The sequence below is a fragment of the Dendrobates tinctorius genome, unplaced genomic scaffold, assembly GCF_039654945.1.
Source record: "Dendrobates tinctorius isolate UK_male_01 unplaced genomic scaffold, ASM3965494v1 ptg000036l, whole genome shotgun sequence".
Classification (NCBI taxonomy): domain Eukaryota; kingdom Metazoa; phylum Chordata; class Amphibia; order Anura; family Dendrobatidae; genus Dendrobates; species Dendrobates tinctorius.
Genome location: NW_027361704.1, coordinates 26372329 through 26399306, shown reverse-complemented (window position 1 = coordinate 26399306; position 26978 = coordinate 26372329). Strand labels below are relative to the sequence as shown.

The following is a 26978-nucleotide window of genomic DNA, read 5'->3' as shown; positions in this document are numbered from 1 at the left end:
CATAAAGTACAAAGTGCATAGTCATGTGAAAAAAGAAATTACAAAAATATCTATATATGTGTGCCAGCATGTAGGATAAAGCCACAACAGCCGTTTTAAAGGCACCTAACAAATAAGTATAATACCATAAATTAAAAAGATATATAAAATAAAAAATATATATGCTGTGAAGCAAAAATATAGGCTAATAAATCGCCAGAATATGAATATATGCCATAAGTGAACAATCAATAATAGAGAAGCAAATGCAAGCCTAAAAGATATAAGGTGCAATGACCACTAAAGACGCTTCACTAAAATACATAGCGCCAAAAAATTCCAGCTGGATAAATCAAAACAATGCCCCATAATTACCTGGTGTATGCGGTGGAGGATTCCTAGGATGCACCCGACCCTGACGCGCGTTTCGGCGTCTGCCTTCATCAGGGGGTGGTCACAGCCTTAGGCCTGTTTCACACTTCCGTTTTTTCAAATCCGTCAAAATCCGTTGGTTTCCGTAAAAAAACGGATCCGCCATTTTTTTGCAGGATCCGTTTTTTTGTCCCATAGACTTACATTAGTGGTTACCGCGGATCCGTCAAAAAAACGGATCCGTTTTTTTAAAAACGGATCCGTCTGCATCAGTTTCCGTCAAAAAAACGGAAACGGATCCGTTTGGCGGACACAAAAACGGAAGTGTGAAACAGGCCTTACAGATACACCAGATGAGTAAAGATAAGCTAGCATGACAGGCTATGAACTCACCTTCCAGCATGGTCTTGATGGTAACAGATTGCTTTGCAATTTCTACATCGACTTCGAAGATCTCACCATCAGAGCTCTGCAATTTTATTGAAGGCATCTGTGGAATAAGAGTCACAAGTTATGGTTTCCTGGAACTGAAAGCAATTACTACTACTCTGCTTCTATCCTACGTAGTAAGAGATGAATCAAAAACTAAAAAAAAAGGTTTGCGTGAATAAATCAGCGTTTTAGATACTCTAGTCCACATGGACCAAAGCTGCAACACACCTAATCTTATGCGGCCCACAAGGTCTGGACATAGGAGGACCGCACAACCTCTTCAAAAATAAATCTGCTGTGACATTTCCGTTTTCCCGATGTACAACTATTACCCCGCAATATCACATCATCCATTGATGCAAGAGATTTCTATGAGAACATGACTTATTCCGTACATAAGAACCGAAAAGCAGAAATAAACTGGACACCTTCTGGTTCAGCCCTATTACTAGTCCAGCCCAATAACAGGTGCAGAAATCTATGGGATTAGTTCTGGCATCAATAATTGGACAATACATGCACTCCTCCACACTGTCTCCCCCCCCATTCTCCTGACAATATCCAGCATGATCATCACAAGACTGCGACAACCATTAAGATGCAGACTTCACATTTTGTCGGAGCATTAAAAAAAAAAAAATAAATAAAATGCAGTGAAGGTTTTTTTGCACAACCCTGTGCCTTTCAAAAGGGGTATTGCTATGTAGTGGACAAGCCCTCAAACTATTTCAATAGAAAACACTGGCACTGCTCTTACACACATTGGCAATATCTTCCACATAGTCCGAGGCTTTTTGTCAGACATGAAAGCACTAGACTTGGATACAAAACCAACTCTTTTACCCAACGGGAAAAAAGTAAAAAAGCGGCACACCCCAGTGATGACTAAAATACGTATTTTTCATGCATGGTCAAAGCATAGAATATTAAGGACACGAGGCTACAGCTGGTTCAGGTGTAATCTGACTTCATCCATGGTCAGATAAAGAGAGAACACACAAAACAGCTGTAGTCTCATATCGATGTTATATCATATGACCATGAATCCAATATTTATTTTTCATGCATCAGTGGCGAGCACCGCTTTCTATTTTTGTCCTGCTGGAAAATCAAGCCCTTTAAAGTGAACCTGTCTACTGTTTTGGCCGCTATAAGATATGGCCTTCACCTTTCAGGGATTATATACAGCATTCTATAATATTGTATATAAGCCCTCAACCCGCCCTGGAAGAACTAAAAAATAAGTTTTATTATACTCACCTGCAAGGTGGTTCTGTGCCTCCCGTCGTCTTATGGTCGCCGCTCTTCCGCTTTCTTCTTGTGGATGACGCGACCCTGAAACATCCACATGGCTCCCCGGCATTGCGCTCCTGCGTAGGTGTACTTCTCTGCCCTGTTGACAACAGAGCAAAGTACTGCAGTGCGCAGGTGCCCAGGCTCTGACTTTTTCCAGCACCCAGGTGCCTGCGCACTGCTGTACTTTGCTCTACCCTTAACAGGGCAGAGAAGCACTCCTGCGCAGGAGCGCTAAGCCGGGGAGCCCATGTGGATGCAGGGTCGCGTCATCCACAAGAAGAAAGCAGGAGGGAGGCGATCATAAGATGGGAGGTTACGAACCAAGACCAGCGACACCCATTAGACCAGGCGCCCGCAGGCGAGTATAATAAAACTTATTTCCAGGTCACCGCCTGACAGCACGCAGGAGGACATCCTTATCCACAGTGGGACAGGAAACCACGAGAGCTTAAAAGGACCCTCCCCCTACGGATAGGAACGGCGAGAGAAGATACGACCGTTCTGGGCAGATGGTTAGGATCGGGGGGACCCAGCCTTTCCCTTACTACCTCAAGAATTCTGCAGCTGACACCCAGCAGAGGGTCCCTCAGCACACCCAGTGCAGCGCTGCTCCTGGGAGATGGGGGTCGCTTCCTCCATTCAGGGGCTCTCGACCCCGGACACCACCGCCGATGTCCCTGAGCCCGGGCCGCCTCTATGGAGTCCACTGGCCCCACAAGCGGGTCCCGGGAATAGATCGCCGCAGGGCATCCCCCACAGCCAGACGCGGCACATCACTCCCGGCAGAGGAGAGGAGCGTGGCCGCATCACTTCCGGTCACATCATCACAGGCGGGGCGCGTCACTTCCGGGTCGGGCCACGGCCTGTATAGGACCGGATCAGGACGGAGAGCGGCGTCTTCTCCAGCCGGAGCGGATCGGGCAACGCGGCATGCAGCAGGAAGCGCGGTCAGCAGGAACAGCCCACAGCAGTCTTCCCTAGCCAAATATGGAGGATCAGGCGAAGACAGACGGGGCCAGAGAGCCAGGGTCACATGGGTAACCTCAAAGAAGGTCACTGCAGGGCCCCAGAAAGGCAGATCCCCACAGAACACGTATTTTAGAGGTTCCAGGGGGGAACCTCCACCTCAGAGAGAAAGGAGCCCAGGAGGAAAGATAAGAAGTGTCCGATTTGCTCTAAGAAGCTAAAGGACACCTGGCAGAAAGCCCTCTGTGATGCATGTACAAGACGCATAGTGGGGGAAGAACAAGCTACACTGTCTAACATGACAGCAATTAAAAGGGAAGAGGTGCAAGCTTCGGTGTCAGGCCCTGTCGTTCCCCAGACCCCACAGATGAACCCCCAGGTATCCAGAAAGAGGCAGAGAGAATCGGACACCTCTTCTGATGAGATTCTGTCCGAATCAGAGGTGGAAGAGGAAGAGATCAGAGAGCACCCAGAAAAGGGAAAGAAATCTCTTTTCGTCCGGGGATACAGACGAGCTATTGGGAGCAGTACGGCAGACTATGCAGATCGAGGAGCCCCCGGCAACTCTCTCAGTACAGGACAAGATGTTTGGGGGGCTGCTGTTATGAATGGGTCACCGAGGAGGAAAACACCTAAACATGCTAAGCCCAGAAAAACCAGAGAGGTTGGTAACTATGTAGATTGCAGATCCCTGATCTTAACCACACAACTAGCAGCAGCCGTGGAGCATACCCAAGATGATCCTAGAAGCATCATCACGGCCGGAGGAATAAATAAGCCTAAAGCAAGAAAAGGGGAAAACTAACTGCCCCAGAGCAGACCCCAAAGGAATAGACAGCCCCCACACATGTATTGACGGTGAAACAAGATGAAAACACAAACACAGGCAGGAAAATAGACTGAGCAAACGATGGGGCCCAAACTAACTAGAAAGGAGAGTAAAGGAAAGACTCTGTCTGCAATCTGCCCAAAACACTACAAAAAAAATGTCCAACACTTCTGATAACAAAATTAACCCTGAAGTCACTAGACTTCTCCCACTATATCAGCACTCTGAAATATTCTGAGAGAGCAAAAAGAGGCCAATCTAATAAGGGACAAAAAGCAAATTGGCAAAAACAAATAAATAAGAGTGGAAATTCAGCACAGCCCCAGGCGGGGCTGGCTGACCACACAAAACTGAATAGAACAACAAAATCAAGTGTGAACATTAGCAGAAAAACTTAGCTTGAGCTGACTGGAACAGAGCTGAGAACCAAGACCTGACAAGCAGAAGGAATCACCAGCACCAGAGTAGGGCGTCGATTGTCTTAAATCCAATCTGAGATTCCTGAGGTCCAATCGTCATCCTCATTATCAGGTGGCAGATCTCTGATTAAATCAGCCTCACTACCTCCTGTTACCACCAGAGGGAGCCTGGAAGAAGAACTCACAACTGGTAGAACAGAAAATGAACTCACAACAGTACCCCCCCCCTTGAGGAGGGGTCACCGAACCCTCATCCACGCCACCAGGCTGATCAGGATGGGCCCGGTGACAAGCACGAACCAATCTATTGGCATGAATATCAGAAGCAGAGACCCAAGAATTATCCTCCTGGCCATAACCCTTCCATTTGACCAAATACTGGAGTCTCCGTCTAACCAAATGAGAATCCAATATTTTCTCTACCTCATATTCCACATTGCCTTCAACCAACACAGGGTCAGGAGGTGCTGCCATAGGAACCACTGGCTCAACAAACCTCTTCAACAGAGATTTGTGAAATACGTTATGGATCTTGAACGTAACTGGAAGAGCCAATCGAAAAGAAATAGGATTAAAGAATCTCCAAAATCTTATATGGTCCAATAAATCTTGGCTTAAATTTTGGAGATGCAACCTTCATAGGAATATTCTTAGACAACAACCAAACCATATCACCCACTTTAAACTGGGGACCAATGGTCCTATGCCGGTTGGAAAAACGCTGGGCCTTTTCCTGAGAGAGTGACAACTTATCCACCACTTGGTCCCATATCTGCTGCATTCTCTCAACCAGTGGGTCCACACCTGGGCAGGACAAAGATTCCACTTGCCCTGAAGAGAGTCGAGGATGAAACCCAAAATTACAGAAAAAGGGTGACATCAAAAGAAAAAGGGTGACATCAAAAGTGGCAGAACTAGCTCTATTGTTCAGCGCAAATTCGGCCAAGGGCAAAAATGAGACCCAATCATCCTGATCAGCAGATATAAAACATCTTAAAATAAGACTCCAAGGTCTGGTTTGTTCTCTCAGTCTGTCCATTGGTCTGGGGATGAAACGCGGAGAAAGATAACTGAATTCACAGACTGGAACAAAAGGCTTTCCAGAATCTGGAAACAAACTGAACTCCTCTGTCAGACACAATGTTCTCAGGAATGCCATGTAACCGAACCACCTGTTGTAAAAACAAGGGCACCAACTGAGCGGAAGATGGCAACTTTGGGAGTGGTACAAGAAGGACCATCTTCGAAAATCTATCACAAATCACCCAGATAACAGTCATTCTCCGAGAGACAGGAAGATCAGAAATAAAATCCATTGCGATATGGGTACATGGCCTCTTGGGCACCGGCAGGGGCATCAGCAACCCACTAGAACGAGAACAGGTTTAGACCGAGAACAAGTCCCACAGGACTGCACAAAATTCCTGACATCACGAGATAAGGCAGGCCACCAAAACGACCGACTCACCAAATCTCTGGTACCAAAAATACCTGGATGACCAGCCAATGCAGAGCAATGAATTTCAGACATCACTCTTTCTCCACTGGTCAGGAACATACAATTTTCCCATAGGGCCTGTGCTCAGGTTTATCCTCCTGAAATTCCTACAGGGCGCGTCTCAAATCGGGCGAAATGGCAGAAAGAACTACCCCCTCACCTAGGATGGTAGTAGGCTCGGTCACATTAAGAGAATTGGCAAAGAAACTCCTAGAAAGAGAGTCTGCCTTAACATTCTTAGTGCCCGGAAGAAAAGAGACCACAAAATTAAAACGCGTGAAAAACAAAACCCATCTAGCCTGTCTAGGATTCAAGTGTTTGGCCGACTCCAGATAAATCAAATTCTTGTGATCAGTGAGGACCACAACTTGATGTCTAGCTCCCTCCAACCAATGTCTCCACTCCTCAAATGCCCATTTCATGGCCAACAATTCCCGATTCCCCACGTCATAGTTACGTTCAGATGGGGAGAACTTTCGAGAAAAGGCGGCACAGGGTCTTTTTGGGACAAAACAGCTCCTGCACCAGTCTCCGAAGCATCTACCTCCACCTGAAATGGAAGTGAGACATCAGGTTGCCGTAAAACCGGAGCTGAAGTAAATCTCCGCTTAAGCAAATCTCCGCTTAAGCTCCTGAAATGCTGAGACAGCCTCAGGAGACCAATTCAGCACATCAGCACCCTTCTTGGTCAGATCAGTCAGTGGTTTGACAATACCAGAAAAATTACCTATAAATTTACGATAGAAATTAGCAAAACCCAAAAACTTCTGGAGGGCCTTCAAAGAAGTAGGCTGAACCCAATCATATATGGCCTGTACCTTGGCCGGGTCCATTTTAATAGTCGATGGAGACAAGATAAATCCCAAAAATGAAATCCTCTGTACACCAAAGAGGCATTTCGATCCCTTAAACAGGGAATTCTCCCTCAAAATCTGGAGCACAGTCCGGACGTGTTCCACATGAAAATCCCAAGCACTAGAAAAGATCAAAATATCATCCAGATAGATGATCAAAAACTTATCAACAAAGTCCCGGAAAATATCATTCATAAAAGGACTGGAAGACAGAAGGGGCATTAGTGAGCCCAAAAGGCATCACCAGGTACTCAAAATGTCCCTCCGGAGTATTAAACGCCGTCTTCCATTCATCCCCGTGCTTGATGCGAATAAGATTATACGCCCCCCTGAGGTCAAGCTTAGTAAACCAGCAGGCACTCTTAACTCTGGAGAATAAATCAGACATCAGAGGTAACGGGTACTGATATTTAACCGTCATCTTGTTAAGGGAACGATAATCAATACACGGTCTTAAAGAACCATCTTTCTTGGCCACAAAAAAAAAAAAAAAAAAGGAAGCACCTAAAGGTGACGAGGATTGTTTAATATGACCCTTCTCCAACGACTCCTTAATATAGGATCGCATAGCATCATGTTCGGGTACTGATAAGTTGAAATGCCAACCCTTGGGAAATTTACACCCAGGCATCAACTCAATTGCACAGTCATAACTCCTATGAGGAGGCAAAAGATCCAGACTTACTCTCACTAAATACATCAGAAAAATCGGCCAGATAATCAGGAATATCATGAGACTGAGGAGAGATGGAGAAAACAGGAGCATCTCTAAGAACACACTGACAACCCCAACTCACCACAGACCCAGATTTCCAATCCAAAACTGGATGAGTTTGCAACCAGGGAAAACCCAGAACAATAGTATCATGCAAATTATGCAGCACCAAAAATCTACAATTTTCTTGGTGGTCTAGGGTAACTCGCATTATCACCTGGGTCCAAAACTGAGGTTTATTCTCCGCCAAAGGAGTAGCATCAATACCCCTCAAAGGAATAGGCGTCCGCAGAGGCGTCATGGAAAAACCACAACGATTAGCAAAGTCCAAATCCATCAGATTCAATGCTGCTCCTGAATCCACAAAAGCCTTAGTGGAAAACGATAAGGAGCAGATCAGAGTAATTGCCAAAAGGAACTTAGGAAGTACACTGCCCACAGCAAATGTGTGTGCAAAACGATTCTCTCGTTTAGGGCAGACAGAAATAGTATGAGAGGCATCTCCACAGAAAAAACACAGCTTATTACGCCTTCTAAACTCCTGACATTGCGCCCTAGACAAAACCCCATCACATTGCATAAGTTCAGACGTTTGTTCAAAAGGTGGCAGCGCCTCCCGTGTAGTTTTACGTTCACGTAAACGCCGATCAACTTGAATGGCTAATGACATAGAATCATCCAGACCAGAGGGAACAGGAAATCCCACCATAACATCTTTTACGGTCTCTGATAACCCCTCCGAAAGAGAGCTGCCAAGGCACAATCATTCCATGTAGTAAGGACCGCCCACTTTCGGAGTTTTTGACAGTATAAGGCTGGGTTCACACGTAGCGGAACTCTCGCGGAAATTACCGCGAGAGTTCCGGAATTCCATTCCGCGGGAAAATCGCATTTTAAATTCCCGTGGAAAAACTAGCATTTTGCAAGCGATCTGTAGTATCGCTTGGAGAACTGATTGACAGGTTGGTCACACTCGTCAAACATAGTGTTTGACAAGTGTGACCAACTTTTTACTACTGATCCCGCCTATGCAGCATCAGTAGTATAAAAAAAAAAAAAAAAAAAAAAAAAAAAAAAGGGTTATTCTTACCTTCCAACGTCCCGCGGGATCACGACGTCGCGCGAATGACCATGAGACTTTGCGATCCCGCCAGAACGGACGTCATCGCGGGCATTTTCGCAAAGGCTTACTGGGACCGGGAGTGTGGAGAGAGGCGGGAAGGCTGCACGGGACGTCGGAAGGTGAGAACAACAATATTTTTTATTTTAAATTCTATTTTTTACAGGGATATGGTACCCAAAGCCCGGAGGATAGTCTCCTCCGGACCGTGGGTACCATCCGCAAATGTTCTGCTTACTTTTCGCATGGTGAGCACAGCCACATGCGGAAAGTAAGCAGAACAATGCATTCCTATGGGTGCGGGATTGACGTGATTCCGCAAAATTAATGAGCATGCTGCGTTTACCGCGAAGCGATTCCGCCGCGATAAAAACCGCAGCATTAGCACAGCATTGCGGAATCCCATAGGAATGCATGGGATGCTTATTTTTTGTGTTTTCATGGCAAAGTCGCGCGGTAGGAAACGCGAAAAACGCCACGTGTGAACTCAGCCTTACTCTGCAGAATCCTGACCCTGGTTTAATGCCAACAGGGTTCTCTCAGCTTTATCAACAGCATTAGGCTCATCATACAACAACCCCAAGGCCTGAAAAAATGCATCCACATTAGTCAGAATAGGATTTTCAGGTGTCAGAGAAAAAGCCCAATCCTGGGGATCGCCGCGCAGCAAGGAGATGACAATTTTAACCTGCTGCGCAGAGCTCCCCGATGAGTTAGGCTTCAAGGCAAGAAATAATTTACAATTATTCCTAAAATTCAGAAATTTAGACCGATCCCCAGAAAACACATCAGGAGTAGGGAACTTAGGTTCAGCAGCATGTGACTGAATGAGGTAGGTGGAAATTCCCTGCACTTCAGCAGAAAGTTGCTCCACACGATCAGACAATTGCTTAATCTCCATTAGGAAAAAAAAAAAAAAAATTCCTCCTATGGCCCCAGAGAAAGAGGAAAAAATACTTAAAAAAAAAAAAAAAAAAAAAAAAAGTGTCAGAATTTTTCTCATAACTTTTTCCTGCTTTTGAGTACCCTAGAATCTACGGTATGGCTGGTGATTCTGTTATGAATGGGTCACCGAGGAGGAAAAAACCTAAACATGCTAAGCCCAGAAAAACCAGAGAGGTTGGTAACTATGCAGATTCCTGATCCTAACCACACAACTAGCAGCAGCCGTGGAGCGTACCTACAATGAACCTAAACGCCTCGTCACGGCCGGAGGACTAAGTAAGCCTAAAGCAAGAAAAGGGGAAAACTGCCCCAGAGCAGACCCCAAAGAAATAGACAGCCCCCACACATGTATTGATGGTGAAACAAGATGAAAACAAACACAAGCAGGAAAATAGGCTGAGCAAACGATGGGGCCCAAACTAACTAGAAAGGAGAGGAAAGGAAAGACACTGTCTGTAATCTGCCCAAAACCCTAAAAAAAGAAAAATGTCCAACACTTCTGATAACAAAATTAACCCTGAAGTCACTAGACTTCTCCCACTATATCAGCACTCTGAAATATTCTGAGACAGAGCAAAAAGAGGCCAATCTAATAAGGGACAAAAAGAAAATTGGCAAATACAGATAAGAGTGGAAATTCAGCACAGCCCCAGCCGGGGCTGGCTGACCACACAAAACTGAATAGAACAACAAAATCAAGTGTGAACATTAGCAGAAAAACTTAGCTTGAGCTGACTGGAACAGAGCCGAGAACCAAGACCTGACAAGCAGAAGGAATCACCAGCACCAGAGTAGGGCGTCGGCTGTCTTAAATCCAATCTGAGATTCCTGAGGTACAATCATCATCCTCATTATCAGGTGGCAGATCTCTGATTAAATCAGCCTACCTCCTTTTACCACCAGAGGGAGCCTGGAAGGAGAACTCAACTGGTAGACCAGAAAATGAACTCCCAGACCTCGAATGTCTTCCCAGTAAACACCCACATACGGGCGATATTAGACGAATGGGAGGAAGCAGAGAAAAGACTGACTATTCCCAGAGACTTCAGCTGCCGTTTGACCCAGAGGAGGTCAAGGTCTGGGAGGAGATCCCCAAGATAGACATCCCAGTAGCGAAAATATCAAAAAAGACGGCGATTCTTTTCGAGGACTCCTCTAACTTAAAGGAGCCCTTGGATCGGAAGGTGGACAGGCTCTTAAACAGGGCCTGGGAGAGTTCAGCAGCAGTCATAAGAACTAATATAGCTGCAACATTAGTAGCACGCTCCATGCATCTATGGATAGATGATTTGGAGGAGCACCTATCAGATAGAACTCCGAGAGAAACCATCCTAAAATCCCTCCCCTTACTAAAGATAGCTACAGGGTTTTTAGCTGACGCCTCGGCAGAGTCCGTCAAATTCACGGCCAGAAGTCAGTCCCTGTCCAACACAGCCAGAAGGGCCATCTGGCTTAAGAGTTGGTCGGGTGACATGCAGTCAAAGAATAAGCTGTGCTCAATTCCCTTTTCGATGATATTTTAGAGAAAGCTTCAGACGAGAAGAAGGGGTTCCCTGAAGAGAAACGGAAAAGGTATCAGCCCTTTCGTAGACCCCATTACAACCAGAAAACGGACTACAGAGGGAAGGGGAAATCGGGTCGATGGAGCAACCCAAAGGGGGGGGGGGGGATGAGAGCAGAAGTAGAAATAGGGATACCATCTTCTCCGGCTCAGGGTCAAGCTCCCGAAGGAAGTGAGGCCACCAGAGTAGGAGGGCAATTGCTCAGGTTCCTGAGGGAATGGCAGGAGGTTACCACCAGCCCCTGGGTGCTACAGGTCATCTCTCAGGGATACAGGATAGAGTTAGACTCCCTCCCCCGAACAGATTTCTAGTAACCAGCTCTCGACTCAGTTCAGCTTCCCCTAAGTGGTTGGATATCCAGGGCCTCCTGGAGACGTCTGCAATCGTTCCAGTACCCGCCCGAGAAGAGGGGAGAGGACACTACTCGAGCCTCTTCTCGATAAAGAAAACCATCTGGGGAATCCAGGACGATAAATCTCAAACCTCTAAACAAGTGGGTAACATACAAACGGTTCAAGATGGAATCGATAAGATCCACGATTCCTCTTCTGGGAAAGGCGGTGGTAATGTGCACTTTAAGGCCGTTTTACATTTAGCGATGCACCAGCGATCCGACCCGGTCAGGATCGCTGGTGCATCGCTAAATGATCGCTAGTGAGCTTTCACACAGAAAGACCTCACAGCGATGCAGCAGCGACGCAGCGCACGATACTCACCTTTCAAACACAGCGATCCTGGCGTCCTCCCGCCCGCCTCCACACGTCGCTCGTCGTCACAGCAGGAAGCCCCAGCAGGAAGACGACGAGAAATGGAGCCGGACATTCTCGCGCGATCAGCGATGGACAGCGGGGGAGCCGGTCGTTGGTAAGTATCACACATAGCGATATCGCTAGCAATATCGCTAGCAATTTCGCTATAACGTCACAAAACCGGTGACGTTTTAGCGATATTGCTAGCGATATCGCTTAGTGTAAAACCCCCTTTAGATTTAAAGAGTGCGTATTACCAAGTCCCCATCTACCCAGACCATCAAAAATCTCAGATTTGTGATCGAAAGGGATGGCAGGATATACCACTATCCGTTTCGCTGCCTCCCCTTTCGTCTAGCGTCAGCCCCAAGAGTCTTCACAAAATTAATGGTGGAGGTAGTGGCCTACCTAAGAGGTCGAAACATCACGGTAGTCCCTTACCTAGACGACTTCTTAATCGTAGCAGATTCAGTAGCCCAGCTCAGAGTCGACTGTCAGTCTTCAATCTCCACACTGCAGAAGTTGGGTTGGATCATAAATTGGTTAAAATCAGATCTGATACCCAAGCCCAGAATAAAATTTTTGAGTGTCATGCTAGACTCGGAAAGAAGAATGTCTTATCTACCAGAGGAAAAGCAAGCCAGCATGCCGAAGAGGATTCGTCAGTTCTCAAAGAACCAGGTATCAATCAGGGACGCGATGAGGATCCTGGGCCTGATGACCTCTTGCATTCCCTGTGTCAGGTGGAGCCAATTTCACTCTCGAGATTTACAACGGGCAGTCCTAGCGTCCTGGGACAGGAGGCAGAACTCGCTAGACAAGAAAATGTAGTTATCTCCCCGAGTCAGGAAGTCTCTGCTGTGGTGGACCATTCCGAGAAATTTACAAGCCGGTGTCTCGTGGATCCAGTCATCAGAAGTTGTAGTGACAACGGATGCGAGTCAACAAGGTTGGGGCGGACACATCAAGGGAAGACACTACCAGGGACAATGGAGTCAGGAGGACAGCAACGAGTCCTCCAACTTCAGAGAACTGCATGCGGTCTGGAAGGTACTACTCGCCACCCGGTCCCTGGTAAGGAACAGACACGTCAAGGTATTGTCAGACAAAACCACGACAGTAGCCTTTCTCCGTCACCAGCGCTACAACGCCTAGCAGAACAAATCTTCAGATGGGCAGAGAGGTCCTCTCAATCTCAGCAGTACATCTGGAGGGTACCAGAAACCAGGTCGGAGACTTCATCGTGAGGAGGATAGTCGCAACGGAATGGGAACTCAACGACGAAGTGTTCAACAGCCTATGCGACCGGTGGGGAAAACCGGAGATAGACCTATTCGAGGTCAAACAGAACGCAAAGGTCAAGACCTTCTACTCTCTGAACCCTCTGGGAAATCCGGCAGGAATCGACGCTCTGTCACAATCTTGGAGCAGAGGCCTGTTACACACCTTCCCGCCTCTCGCTCTCATTCCACGAACTCTCAGGAAAACTTACGAAGACAGAGCCAGAGTCATACTAGTGGTGCCCTTCTGGCCAAGAAGAAGTTGGTTCCCCCTGTTCAGGAAGATATGACAGGAGGAGCCCATTCTCCTGCCAAGAAGGGAAGACGTCCTCCACCAAGGTCCGGTCTTGCACCAGAGGCCAGAAGCACTCCAGTTAGGACCTGCCGCTCAGGATCCAGGCTAAGAGCAAGGGGTCTATCGGACGAAGTTATATCTACCCTACAAGCAAGTAGAAAACCAGTGACCGCAGCAATATATAATATAACAAAATCTGGAAAAGATTCTGCAGTTTTTGTGGAGAGGCGACAGTCGAGACTGACCAACCTGACATCCCAAAGATCCTTGACTTCTTACAGGCAGGGTTCAGAAAGCACCTTAGACCCAGAACTCCGAGAGTACAGACTGCAGCCTTAAGTGTGTTCTACGATACAACCCTATTATCGCACCCTTGGATAGCCTGTTTCTCCAGGGCTGTGCAGAGGCTTAAACCCTTAATAAGGAAGACCATCCCTCCTTGGGACCTTAACCTAGTCACGAATGCACCATGTAGACACCCATACCAGCTAGGGGCAGAGATAGAGATCGGTAATCTCTCACTCAAAACAGCTTTCCTGGTAGCAATTACGTCAGCAAAGAGACTAGGGGAACTTCAGGCCCTATCTATCCAAGATCCTTACTTACAGGTGTTTGACGATCGGTTAGTCCTAAGACTCGACCTTTCTCCCCAAGGTTATCGCAGACTCAAATATGAATCAGGAGGTAGTGCTCCCTTCATTCTGTCAGTTTCCCAAAAATAAGAAGGAAGGTGCTTACCATAACCTAGATGTCAGGGAGACAGTACTCAGGTACCTGGACGCAACCAGGCCTTGGAGACGGGATAATAATCTCTTTGTCCAATACAGAGGTCAGAATAAAGGGAAGAAGGCATCAAAACCCACAATATCAAGGTGGATTAGATTCATAATTAGCCTAGTCTATAGGGCACAGGTTCAGAGTCCCCCAGGGAGCCTTAGGCTGTGTGCCCACGTAGCGATTTTTAAGCGTTTTTGCCGCGATTTTCGACGCGAAAACGTTTAAAAATAGTGTACAGAACGCCCCCCATGCATTCCTATGGCATTCCGCACATGCTGTGCTAATGCTGCGCTTTTTTCCACGGCGGAATCGCATCGCGGAAAAAAAAAAAAAAAAAAAAAAAAAAAAAATCGCAGCATGCTCATTATTTTGTGCGGAATCGCAAAGAGTTGCCGCGATTCCGCACCCATAGGAATGCATGAGAATCGCTTACTTCCCGCATATGGCTATGCCCACCATGCGGGAAGTTAAGCGTCTCATGTGCGGTTGGTACCCACGGTGTGGAGGAGAGGAAACTGTCCTCCAGGCCCTGGGTCCCATACCCCTGTAAAAAAAAAGAATAATCGGGGTATATTTACCTTCCGGCATCCCGCGCTGCATTCCCGGCCTAAGCGTTCCCAGTAATGCCTTGCGGCACGGTCCAGTGATGACGTGGTCTCGCGAGATCGCTATAGCAACGCGAGACTACGTCATCACAGGTCTCGCAAGGCATTACTGGGAACGCTGTGGCCCGGGAATGCAGCGCGGGACGCCGGAAGGTAAATATACACCGATTTTTTTTTATTTTTTTTTTTAGCATTTTAACATTCTATCTTTTACTATTGATGCCACATAGGTGGCCTCAATAGTAAAAACCTGGTCACACTTGTCAAACACTATGTTTGACGAGTGTGACCAACCTGTCAATCACTTTCCAAGCGATGCTTCAAATCGCTTGGAAAGTGCTTGAATATCGCACGCGAAAATTGCGGAAAAAGACGCGCGATTTCTGGGAAGGAGTCCGGTTTTTGGTGTGCGTTTTAACACGCACCGTGGGCACATGGCTCTAGTTGAGTGTGCTCTAAGGCTATGGCCGCGTCATGGGCGGAGAAGGGAGGAGCCTCAGCAGAACAGATCTACAAAGCGGCATCTTGGGCCAGTCTCAGTACCTTTTCTAAGCACTATAAATTAGACGTGGCATCTACACAGTTGGCATTTGGGAGAAAAGTACCCCACGCAGTAGTCCCACCCTAGGACCAATATCCTTTGGTACTACTCCAGCGTGCTGTCAGGTGGTGACCTGGAAAACGATAATTAGATTTACCCGTGATTGTGTTTCCAGGAATCCATCCTGACAGCACTGTTCGTTCCCTCCCTATGATATTTTCCACACAACTGCGATGTAACATGTGTATGAGGAATGTTGTTTTAAATAAAAAGTCTATTTTTTGCATCCATCCAGATGTGTTACTTTGAGAAATCACTGAAGGGTGGTAGGGGGAGAGTCCTTTTAAGCTCTCGTGGTTTCCTGTCCCACTGTGGATAAGAAGGACGTCCTCCTGCGTGCTCTCAGGATGGATTCCTGGAAACACAATTACCGGTAGGTCTAATTACAGTTTTTTCAGTTCTTTTAGGTCGGGTTGGGGGATTATACAGAATATTATAGAATGCTGTATATAAGCCCTGAAAGGTGATGGCCACATCTTATATCGGCCAAAACTGCTGACAGGTTCCATTTAACGACAACATACAATGGGTCAGATTTACTATGACATGCCTGGTGTATCATCTAGTCAAATTGATACAAATATGGCAGATTTAGGGTCTCTAACTTGTGATTCTCAGATGCATCACAGTGGATCATGCAGTAGGTCTAGTTACACATTGACTAGTCTGAGGTTATACCATGTAGTAGTTGGCTTATTTTGGCCTAGGGACACAGTTACGGCAAACTGTGGAACAATTACGGCAGACAGGAATCCAATTTAGGCCCAGCTTCCTTCACAGGCTACAGCTCCTTAGTCATATAGAAAAGGGTATAAAATAAAAAATGAAGATCTGCTCCCCCCACCCTTTTTTTTTTTTTTTTTTTATACAAGAATTAGGGCAGAATGTTAGAGCATGTAGCTTTAATCAGCCCCACGTGTACCCAATCCCATGACAGGGGACATATCGGTTCTACAGTTTAGGTTTCATTGAATGAGAAAGTGATAAAAAGGTAAAAAAAAAAAAAGTGCAAAATTAATAGTTTTTCCCTCTTATAAAAAAAGATGCAAGCAAGAATGTTATCTGATAAGTGTAGTAACAAAGGATAGCCAACTAAGGGCAGAGACAGACTGCTGTATGTCTTGTGAATCGCAATAGTAATCCATCATACTGTCATGCTCAGGTCAGGAGAGGTGGCGGGCCAGTCCGTGCAGTGCGACGCGATTCTCGAACGAGTTATACGGCCCGTCTGACTCAGCCCTTAGGCTGTGAAACGAGTGATAGGCAGGGAGGGGGCAAAGGTGATTGTTTTATATAGTCGGCCACACATGACATCAGAAGAGGAAGAAATACACTGACGCCCACACAGGATCCCAGGCCAACAGTCTGGAGTTTACAGAGTATGCCATTGTCATAGAAGTAACATACACCCCGCAGGTGCTGAATACACATACATATGGACAACATGGTGCCACCTGCAGCAGAAGTGGCAACAAAATCCAGGTGCCGACGGAGAACTATAGTGGCATACAGCTGAAGCATGGATTACAGTCGTAGCAGCCAATATTCCCACAAGCCAACAACCCATTATCCTCTGACTGACCGCAACCTGGTGCAGAAACAGTATTAGGCCGGGGTCAGACTTGCGAGAAACTCGGACAAGTCTCGCACATCAATACCCGACACTCGGATCGGAGCATTCAGCTGCATGTATTTCTATGCAGCTGAACGCTCCTCTCCCGAGTGCCGGGTATTAAGATGCGAGACTCGTGCGAGTTTCTCACATGTGTGACCCCGGCCTTAGAAATATTATAGAGATGAGCCCCTTTCTGTCAGCACATTTCACAACACAAAGGTCATACGTAAATATTTTTCTACTAAAATATATATCTATATCTCCAGTATACTTATTAGAAAAAAATCATCTCAGAATGGAAGTTTAGAAACTTTAGAAAGTTTTCCTGCCTAGTAATACAATGAATATTTTAGGCCTCTAGCTACACGGCTAATTTTAATATCAGGCTTATATAGACTCCTATGGATTTTCATAGGAGGTGTACCAGATCTATGTAATGTATATGAAGAGTTGTGCTGTAGTCAGGTGACGAGATTTACTTAGAATTATAATAAATCCAGAAGCCCAAAAGATATAGCATGCCTCCAATTACCTAGTGTGGGAGCCAGAGATTCTACAAGGACACGCCACAGTGAAACTACAGCTCCCAGCATGCCCCAACAGCCGCAGGAACAGAAGACTAATCTGAAATGACTTGCGCATTTTGTAGGACAAGCGGCAGTGCCTGACCCATTTACATCTGGGCACTATACCTGGCACTTTTCACTGGTTCCCATGGCCCCACAGTGACACTCAATATATAGATTGTAAGCTCTTATGATGAGAAGCTTGATTTCTGGTCTACCCTCCAAATTCAGGCGTTTACCCCTCAAGCACCCCGACATAATTGCATATCACCGGCTGCACATTTATGTAGTAGGCTCAAGAGCTGAGCCTGCCTCTAATAACAGAGGCCAATGCTAGCTCCATCTGATACTACACGACACTAGTACTGCGCACGTCGTGTCTCCCCCTTTGATATGGGCTCCGGCGCTGAGCCAACATCTTTTCCAGCACGTCAGTTGCTTTGAACAGCTGACATGTGCCCAGAACAGCCTTGGGTGGAATCACGATCCACCCGCGGCTAGTAACCCGTTAAATACCGCTGTCAAACTCTAACAGCGGCATTTAACACGTGCGTCCAGCAATAGATCCGGAAATCTGCCCATTCCTGACTCCCGTCACGTGATCGCAGGTCACCGATGGGTCAGCATGTCAACCAGAGGTCTCCTGCAGGCTTCTATGGTAGTCAATGCTGAATTGCTATGAGCGCCGCCCGGTGGTCTGCGCTCATAGCAAGTCTGCAATTCTGCTACATACTGGCAATGTGATCAAGTAGGGATGAAGAGAAAACCCCCGGGAGGGTAGAAGAGCAAATAAAAAGTCAGACATTTGCACCCCATATTTGGCATCTCCATAATCAGCCCACCTGGTCACTTACCGCACGCTATGGACAGTGGGATTACAGAATGTTGCTCCCCCTCTTTCCAGTACAGTCAGTGGCAAACTGCAGGGTCAGCTAAGGCCTCTTTCACACATCAGGTTTTCGCCGTCAGGCGCGATCCGGCGCTTTTGACAGAAACCGGATCCGGCGAAATGCAATGCCGGATCCGGTTTCCCCCCCATTGACTTGCATTTGCGCCGGATCGCGCCTGATGGCCATGCGTTTCATCCGGTTTTCGCCGGATCCGGCAATGTGTCGCGATCCGGCGTCTGGAAAAAACGTCTACTGTAACGTTTTTTGTCTCCGGCGAAAAAGCCGTTCCCCCCGGATCCGGCGCGTCCGGCTTTTTCACACAATGAAAGCCTATGAGCGCCGCAATGCGCCGGATCCGGCGAAAGCCGGATCCGGTTTTTTTGGTCTGAGCATGCTCAGTAGCTCTGCCCACAGGAGATATATAAAAGCAAGACAATGGGACCCTCAGCCACACCCAACATGCCACCCAAGCCAAGAACCAGGAGCAGGAGAAGGCAGCAGACATCTGCAGCAGCAGCACCATCAGCACCACCCCAAATGGAGCAGCATGCTGAACGGGAGGGGAGTCCAGAAGCAGATGAGAGACGGTAATTATCAAATCCCCCATTCCTCCAAACTAGGGCCATGGAATATCAAGATATTCATTGGCCCTTTGTTTCTCTTTATTCAACAGCCGCCAAAGAGATGCAGCAGCAGCAGCAGAAATGGCATCACTGGCAGCAGCAATACCCACAGCCATGGAGTCTGGCCATCAACAGGACAGCACATCTTCTTCTGGGAGCCCTCCCTCGCATCGTCAGCGTTTGACGGTAAGTTTTTATTTCCAAAATCCATCATCTCTGTAATATATGTCTATTCATTGCCTTTTATTTCAAAACAAGAATCACAAGATGAAGAGGAGCTCCCAGAAGAAGAAGGAAGGGGTGGACAGACACCTGGAGTGGGCTCACAATTCGTAAGTTTTTTGCATCAAACGCAGAAACACAACATCACACTACACACAACACATAGAAAACAATGTTCTGCAGACCACACACAGCAAACAAATGCCTACATCCAAAGACATAACATTTTTTGTTTTCTTCTCTAGTCTTCCCAATCTGGTGCTCGGCCAAGAGGTCCTCGCAGTGCCTCCCAGGGTCGTCGGCGACAGCAACGCGGCGGTCACCAGCGTGTAAGTATAAATATTTTTGCTTTGTTTTTTTGCACTTTTTATTTCATTTCTTTTGTGGAGGTTAATTATGTTATTTTTGTCTTTTTCTTTAACAGCCTTCACAGCGTGCTCCCGACTGACGGTGAGGATGGAGGGATTGATGTGGACCGCCTCATCGATCTCGTCAGAGAAAGGGAGCCGCTCTGGAATATGGCTGACCGCCGCCACGCTGACCTGATCATTACCCGACGACTCTGGGAGGAAATCTGTTCTCTCCTTGTGGGCCGCTGGGAGGACCTCGAAGCTCGGGCCCAGATTAAAGAGCGTAAGTATATACAGTAACGGTTGCTTGATGTAAACCAGTGTTTCCCGAACTCCAGTCCTCGTGGTCCCCACGGATCATGTGTTCAGGATTTCTATTTACTATGGAAATCCTGAAAACATGACCCCTGGGGACCATGAGGACTGGAGTTTGTGAAACACTGATGTTGTATACTAACCACTCCTTTCTCGTTTCAGGGAACAGAATTGTGAATCGGTGGCGGTCTGTGAGGGATCGTTTCAAGAAGGAGTTCAATAAAGAGATGCGGGCCCCGAGTGGATCTGGAGGACGCAGGAGCAAGTACAAGTACGCACAAGCCCTGTCGTTCCTCCGGGAAACAATGCTCACCAGAAGGTAAATATTACACACCACATGTGAAAAAAAATGTTAGATGTAACTTTTTTTTTTCAGCCAGGGCCATACCATGTCAGTATTTTAATTGTTTTTTTTTCTCTTTATTCCACAGCACGGTGAGCAGCACTCGGGAGCCTGCACGATTGGACCCTTCTGAGGCGATCCCTGAGGAGACCGGCACCGAGGGACACTTCGACCGCCCCGGTACATCTGCACCTTCCCAGCCTTCCCACACATTCGACCCATCTGTCCCATCCACCAGCACAGGAGCATCGTGGCCGCCTACATTACATGAAGCTGCTGGTGAGGAGATCGCTTTCCCTTTACCCCACCCTTCTGCCCCTGCCGCCTCTAGCACACCTGCGGGTACTGGGCGGCAGCGGCAGAGGGGTCAGGAAAAGAGTTATGCGCAAGAGTTATTGCATCTGAATGCATCTTTCCAGAACTGTCTCAAAGTCTTGTCAGAGCAAATCTCCGCAGGCTTTCAGCAGATCAACTCCAGCATTCTGGAGGTGAAGACACTTCTGCAAACCATGCATTCAGAAGCAAGATCTTCGCCAAACCACACCTTTTTCAGGTCTGTTGTGGAGCGCATGGCAACACTATCTCCTACCCAGCAGATGCATGTAATGCATTCGTGCCACGGTGCTCTACAGCAGGTTACCTCCCAACCTCCACCTCCCACCACTGTAGTTCCTCCACCTGCACCCCCTCCAGCCACTTTCCATCCTCCCCCTCCTACTACATACCAGCAACCTCCCCAGTACCAGCAACCTCCCCAGTACCAGTCATCTCCCCACTTCCAGCAACCTGCCCCGTACCAAACTCCTTCCCCATACCAAACTCCTTCCCCGTACCAAACTCCTTCCCCGTACCAAACTCCTTCCCCGTACCAAACTCCTTCCCCGTACCAAACTCCTTCCCCGTACCAAACTCCTTCCCCGTACCAAACTCCTTCCCCGTACCAAACTCCTTCCCCGTACCAAACTCCTTCCCCGTACCAAACTCCTTCCCCGTACCAAACTCCTTCCCCGTACCAAACTCCTTCCCCGTACCAAACTCCTTCCCCGTACCAAACTCCTTCCCCGTACAACTTTCCATCAACATCATCTGCTCCTACAGTCCCTGCCCAACCCTCCACTCCACCACCCACCACCTCTTCTGCTTCCCACATGTCCACCCATTCTGTAGTTTTTTCCACACCTTCACCTCTAACTGTTCCTTCCCCACCACGATCCCAGTCCTCTCTCCACACACCCAGTGTCGAAGTGTCCCGCAGCCCCTCCAGCAGTATTTCCACCCCACAGTACACAGAATTGTAATGTGTGTTTTTTGTAATAAAAATGCCCATTGGGTTTAAAACCTTTATTAAAAAAGTTTTTTGCACTTTAAAAACATTTTACAAAAAAAAAAAAATTTAAATAAAAGTTAAATTATAGTTTCACAATGGTTGTCTGTCATTTCTTTCTGCGGCGAACTATGTTTTAAAAAAAGGTTAAATACAGGGTATTTCAAAGGTAAAAAGGTATTCAAAACTGGGTATATAACTGTGGGTAAATTTTAGCTTTTTGCCACAGTTGTGTTCCTGGTTGTGTTTGAAGCAAAGTATTTCACTTAAAAAGTTGTGTTTATTGTTGGTGATTTCCTACCAATGTACACAACTTTTGTTAAAAGGTGAAATACTTTGCATAAAACACAACCAGGTACACACCTGTGGCCTAAAGGTAAAAATAGTAAGACCATGACAAGATAGCCAACTTTGGTTGGCAAAGGTATATACTGTTGGTCCAGAAGGTACACAAGTTTAGGGCACAAATCTTTCACACTCAGTCATCCCAGTGTACTCTGCCTTGAGGTGACATAAAGTATAGTGGAAAATTGTCCCTGAAACCGTCACAGAACTTCTAGTGGTAATATTTCCAATGACAACATCCATCTTCGCCAGTAACTTGCTCTTCTCTCCAACCTGCACTTTCTTCTCTACAACCTGTCAAAGAAGGGCTGTAGGAACATGCTATATCTAGTTTTCCAGTAGCCAATCCCGTTCGGAAGGCCACAAGGGTCAATTTTAAAAACCGGATCCGGCGTAATCCGTCGAAAAACGGATAGAAAAACGGATGAACCGGATGAGACGGATCCGGTTTTGTCTGTCAAGAACAAGACGGATCCGGCAGAAAACCAGATCCGGCACATCAGGTTTTACAAAACATTTGCCGGATCCGGCACGACGCCGGATCGCGCCTGACGCCGAAAACCTGATGTGTGAAAGTAGCCTAAGATTATAACTTGCCAAGAAAAGACATTATACAGCTATGGGGGCGGAAAAGTAATAAAGTCAGGGAGGGGGGAGGAAAGAGCGAAAGTTAGAGCTGGCCCAGCGCTTAAAGGGTTATCACAGGGCTACAGGCGGCTGACAGGGGGCATCACCGCCCGGGGCTTATAAGGGCAGGAGCTGGCTAGTACCGTCTCCCAGAGCAGGCTGCTTGGTGACACAGGCCCGCCGCCCGCCTGCGTCCATGAGCCGCGGCCCCGGAGAAGGAGCGCGGCCTCGGCCACTCTCCACACACGACGTTACTAGGAGGAATGTTGTCGTCAGCCATGAACTCACCGTGCTCAAGCTCGTCCACAGATACCAGACACAAGGCCTCACCGCTGCCTGCCGGCCACACTACTCCGCCTCCTAGGGAGCTGCGTCACCCGAGCCAGGCGGCAGCAATAGGCGGGACTCTTGTAACGAGCAAAGTCCTGTGTGCTAGAGCTTAATCACAGGTGTAGGCTATGTCTCCAGGAACACGGGAGCTTCTGGGTAACAAACAGCAATATTGGCCTCCAAGAAAATGGCGGCGAAACCGGATATTGGAGATGAATCTGGGGCACGTTCCTTGTGCGTCTTTGGGAACCTACCCTGCATGCGCCAAGGCAGAGTGCTGTCCAGTTGACAGCCAATAAGGAGGCAGAACGCCTATTACGTAAAGAATTCCAGCCAATGAAGGCGAGGCGCGAACCAGTATCCAGGGAAGCAGCTGGGTTCTCGCCTGGCAACTGTCGTCAGGAATCCGAGCATTGTCGCTGACAATGGCAGAATCTGGAGACACAGAGGGCTGAGCGGGAGCAGCGTTAACTCTTTACTGTCCAGCCCGTCGTGGTTGTTAGGAGCCATAGCTGTTATGTCCCTGCTGTGGCCACAAGAGGCGCGGCTCTGTGCACCATGAGTTGCATTATTCTGTAACAACCATTGAATTCACTACATTTATTTAGGACACAAATATTTAAAAAAAAAGCTATTACGTCTTTCTTACTAGTTTACACTGTTCACGCGTCACACGACATGGTCCACGGTATCACGTCACACGACATGGTCCGCGGGATCACGAGTCACATGTTATGGTCCGCGGGATCACGTGTCACACGACATGGTCCACGGGATCACGAGTCACACGACATGGTCCACGGGATCACGAGTCACACTGCATGGTCCACGGGATCACGAGTCACACGACATGGTCCACGGGATCACGAGTCACACGACATGGTCCACGGTATCACATGTCACACGACATGGTCCGCGGGACCACCAGTCACACGACATGGTCTGCAGTATCACGTGTCACACAACATGGTCTGCGGGATCACGAGTCACACGACATGGTCCGCGGGATCACATGTCACACGACATGGTCTGCAGTATCACGTGTCACACAACATGGTCCGCGGTATCACGTGTCACACGACATGGTCCGCGGGATCACATGTCACACGACATGGTCTGCAGTATCACGTGTCACACAACATGGTCCGCGGTATCACGTGTCACACGACATGGTCCACGGTATCACGTGTCACACAACATGGTCCGCGGTATCACGTGTCACACGACATGGTCCGCGGGATCACATGTCACACGACATGGTCCGCAGTATCACGTGTCACACAACATGGTCCGCGGTATCACGTGTCACACGACATGGTCTGCGGGATCACGAGTCACACGACATGGTCTGCGGGATCACGAGTCACACGACATGGTCCGCAGTATCACGTGTCACACAACATGGTCCGCGGTATCACGAGTCACACGACATGGTCTGCGGGATCACGAGTCACACGACATGGTCTGCGGGATCACGAGTCACACTACATGGTCTGCGGGATCACGTGTCACACGACATGGTCTGCGGGATCACGAGTCACACGACATGGTCTGCAGTATCACGTGTCACACAACATGGTCCGCGGTATCACGAGTCACACGACATGGTCTGCGGGATCACGAGTCACACGACATGGTCTGCGGGATCACGAGTCACACGACATGGTCAGCAGTATCACGAGTCACACGACATGGTCCGCGGTATCACGAGTCACACGACATGGTCCGCGGGACCACGAGTCACACGACATGGTCTGCAGTATCACGTGTCACACAACATGGTCTGCGGGATCACGAGTCACACGACATGGTCCGCGGTATCACATGTCACACGACATGGTCCGCGGGATCACGAGTCACATGTTATGGTCCGCGGGATCACGTGTCACACGACATGGTCCGCGGGATCACAAGTCACACGACATGGTCTGCAGTATCACGTGTCACACGACATGGTCCGCGGGATCACAAGTCACACGACATGGTCTGCGGGATCACGAGTCACCCGACATGGTCCGCGGGATCACGAGTCACACGACATGGTCCGCGGTATCACGAGTCACACGACATGGTCCGTGGGACCACGAGTCACACGACATGGTCTGCAGTATCACGTGTCACACAACATGGTCTGCGGGATCACGAGTCACACGACATGGTCCGCGGTATCACATGTCACACGACATGGTCCGCGGGATCACGAGTCACATGTTATGGTCCGCGGGATCACGTGTCACACGACATGGTCCGCGGGATCACAAGTCACACGACATGGTCTGCAGTATCACGTGTCACACGACATGGTCCGCGGGATCACAAGTCACACGACATGGTCTGCGGGATCACGAGTCACACGACATGGTCCGCGGTATCACGAGTCACACGACATGGTCCGCGGGACCACGAGTCACACGACATGGTCTGCAGTATCACGTGTCACACAACATGGTCTGCGGGATCACGAGTCACACGACATGGTTCCGCGGTATCACGAGTCACACGACATGGTCTGCGGGATCACGAGTCACACGACATGGTCTGCAGTATCACGTGTCACACAACATGGTCTGCGGGATCACGAGTCACACGACATGGTCCGCGGTATCATGTGTCACACGACATGGTCTGCAGTATCACGTGTCACACAACATGGTCTGCGGGATCACGAGTCACACGACATGGTCCGCGGTATCACGTGTCACACGACATGGTCTGCGGGATCACGAGTCACACGACATGGTCTGCGGGATCACGAGTCACACGACATGGTCCGCGGTATCACGAGTCACACGACATGGTCCGCGGGACCACGAGTCACACGACATGGTCTGCAGTATCACGTGTCACACAACATGGTCTGCGGGATCACGAGTCACACGACATGGTCCGCGGTATCACGAGTCACACGACATGGTCCGCGGGACCACGAGTCACACGACATGGTCTGCAGTATCACGTGTCACACAACATGGTCTGCGGGATCACGAGTCACACGACATGGTCCGCGGTATCACGAGTCACACAACATGGTCTGCGGGATCACGAGTCACACGGCATTACATGACAGAATCCTCATACATTTTGGTGCCATCCTATATAGTGTATAGCAAATAGATAAGCGATATAACACTGTCCCACACAGTACATGCTCAGACATAAAAAAAATGTTAAAAGGTGTTCATGTTGATGCCTGTATACACCCCCTCATACACATTTTATTGTTACATGTCCCCATACATAACGCAATTTCACATGTCCCCTCATACACAGAGCATTGTTACATGCCCCCTCATAATAGTAATAATAATAATAATTTTATTTCTATAGCGCCAACATATTCTGCAGCGCTTTACATTATAGAGAGGACTTGTACAGACAATAGACATTACAGCATAACAATAAACACATAGATCAAAACAGATACCAAGGGGAATGAGGGCCCTGCTCGCAAGCTTACAATCTATAAGGGAAAAGGGGAGACATGAAAGGTGGGTGGTAACAATTGCTTTCATTGTTCGGACCAGCCATAACGTAAGAAATCGGGTGTTCATGTAATGCTGCATGAACCAGTTATCAGCCTAAGTATGTAACAGTACAGACACAGAGGGCTACCAAATGCATAATGCATAAAGAGTCACATGACATGGTCCGCGGGACCACGAGTCACACAACATGGTCCACGGGATCACAAGTCACACGACATGGTCTGCGGTATCACGAGTCACACGACATGGTCCGCGGGATCACGAGTCACACAACATGGTCCACGGGATCACGAGTCACACGACATGGTCCGCGGGACCACGAGTCACACGACATGGTCCGCGGGACCACGAGTCACACGACATGGTCCGCGGGATCACAAGTCACATGACATGGTCTGCAGTAACACGAGTCACACGACATGGTCCGCGGGATCACGAGTCACACGACATGGTCCACGGGATCACAAGTCACACGACATGGTCCGCGGTATCACGTGTCACACGACATGGTCTGCAGTATCACGTGTCACACAACATCGTCTGCGGGATCACGAGTCACACGACATGGTCCGCGGTATCACGTGTCACACGACATGGTCTGCGGGATCACGAGTCACACGACATGGTCTGCGGGATCACGAGTCACACG

At 48.2% G+C, this 26978-nt stretch overlaps 1 protein-coding gene across 1 annotated transcript in view; it reads right to left on the bottom strand.

Annotated features, from left to right (window-relative positions):
• Positions 1-22969, bottom strand: part of SKP1 (S-phase kinase associated protein 1) — a 29760-nt gene extending 6791 nt beyond the window's left edge. Inside the window, exons 1-2 of the mRNA XM_073573765.1 lie at positions 22803-22969; positions 745-841 (exon numbers count right to left, since the gene is read on the bottom strand). Of these exons, the coding sequence (XP_073429866.1) occupies positions 745-841 (97 nt within the window). The 5' untranslated portion in view covers positions 22803-22969. The remainder of the gene's footprint in view (positions 1-744; positions 842-22802) is intronic.
• Between the last annotated feature and the right edge of the window lie 4009 nt (positions 22970-26978).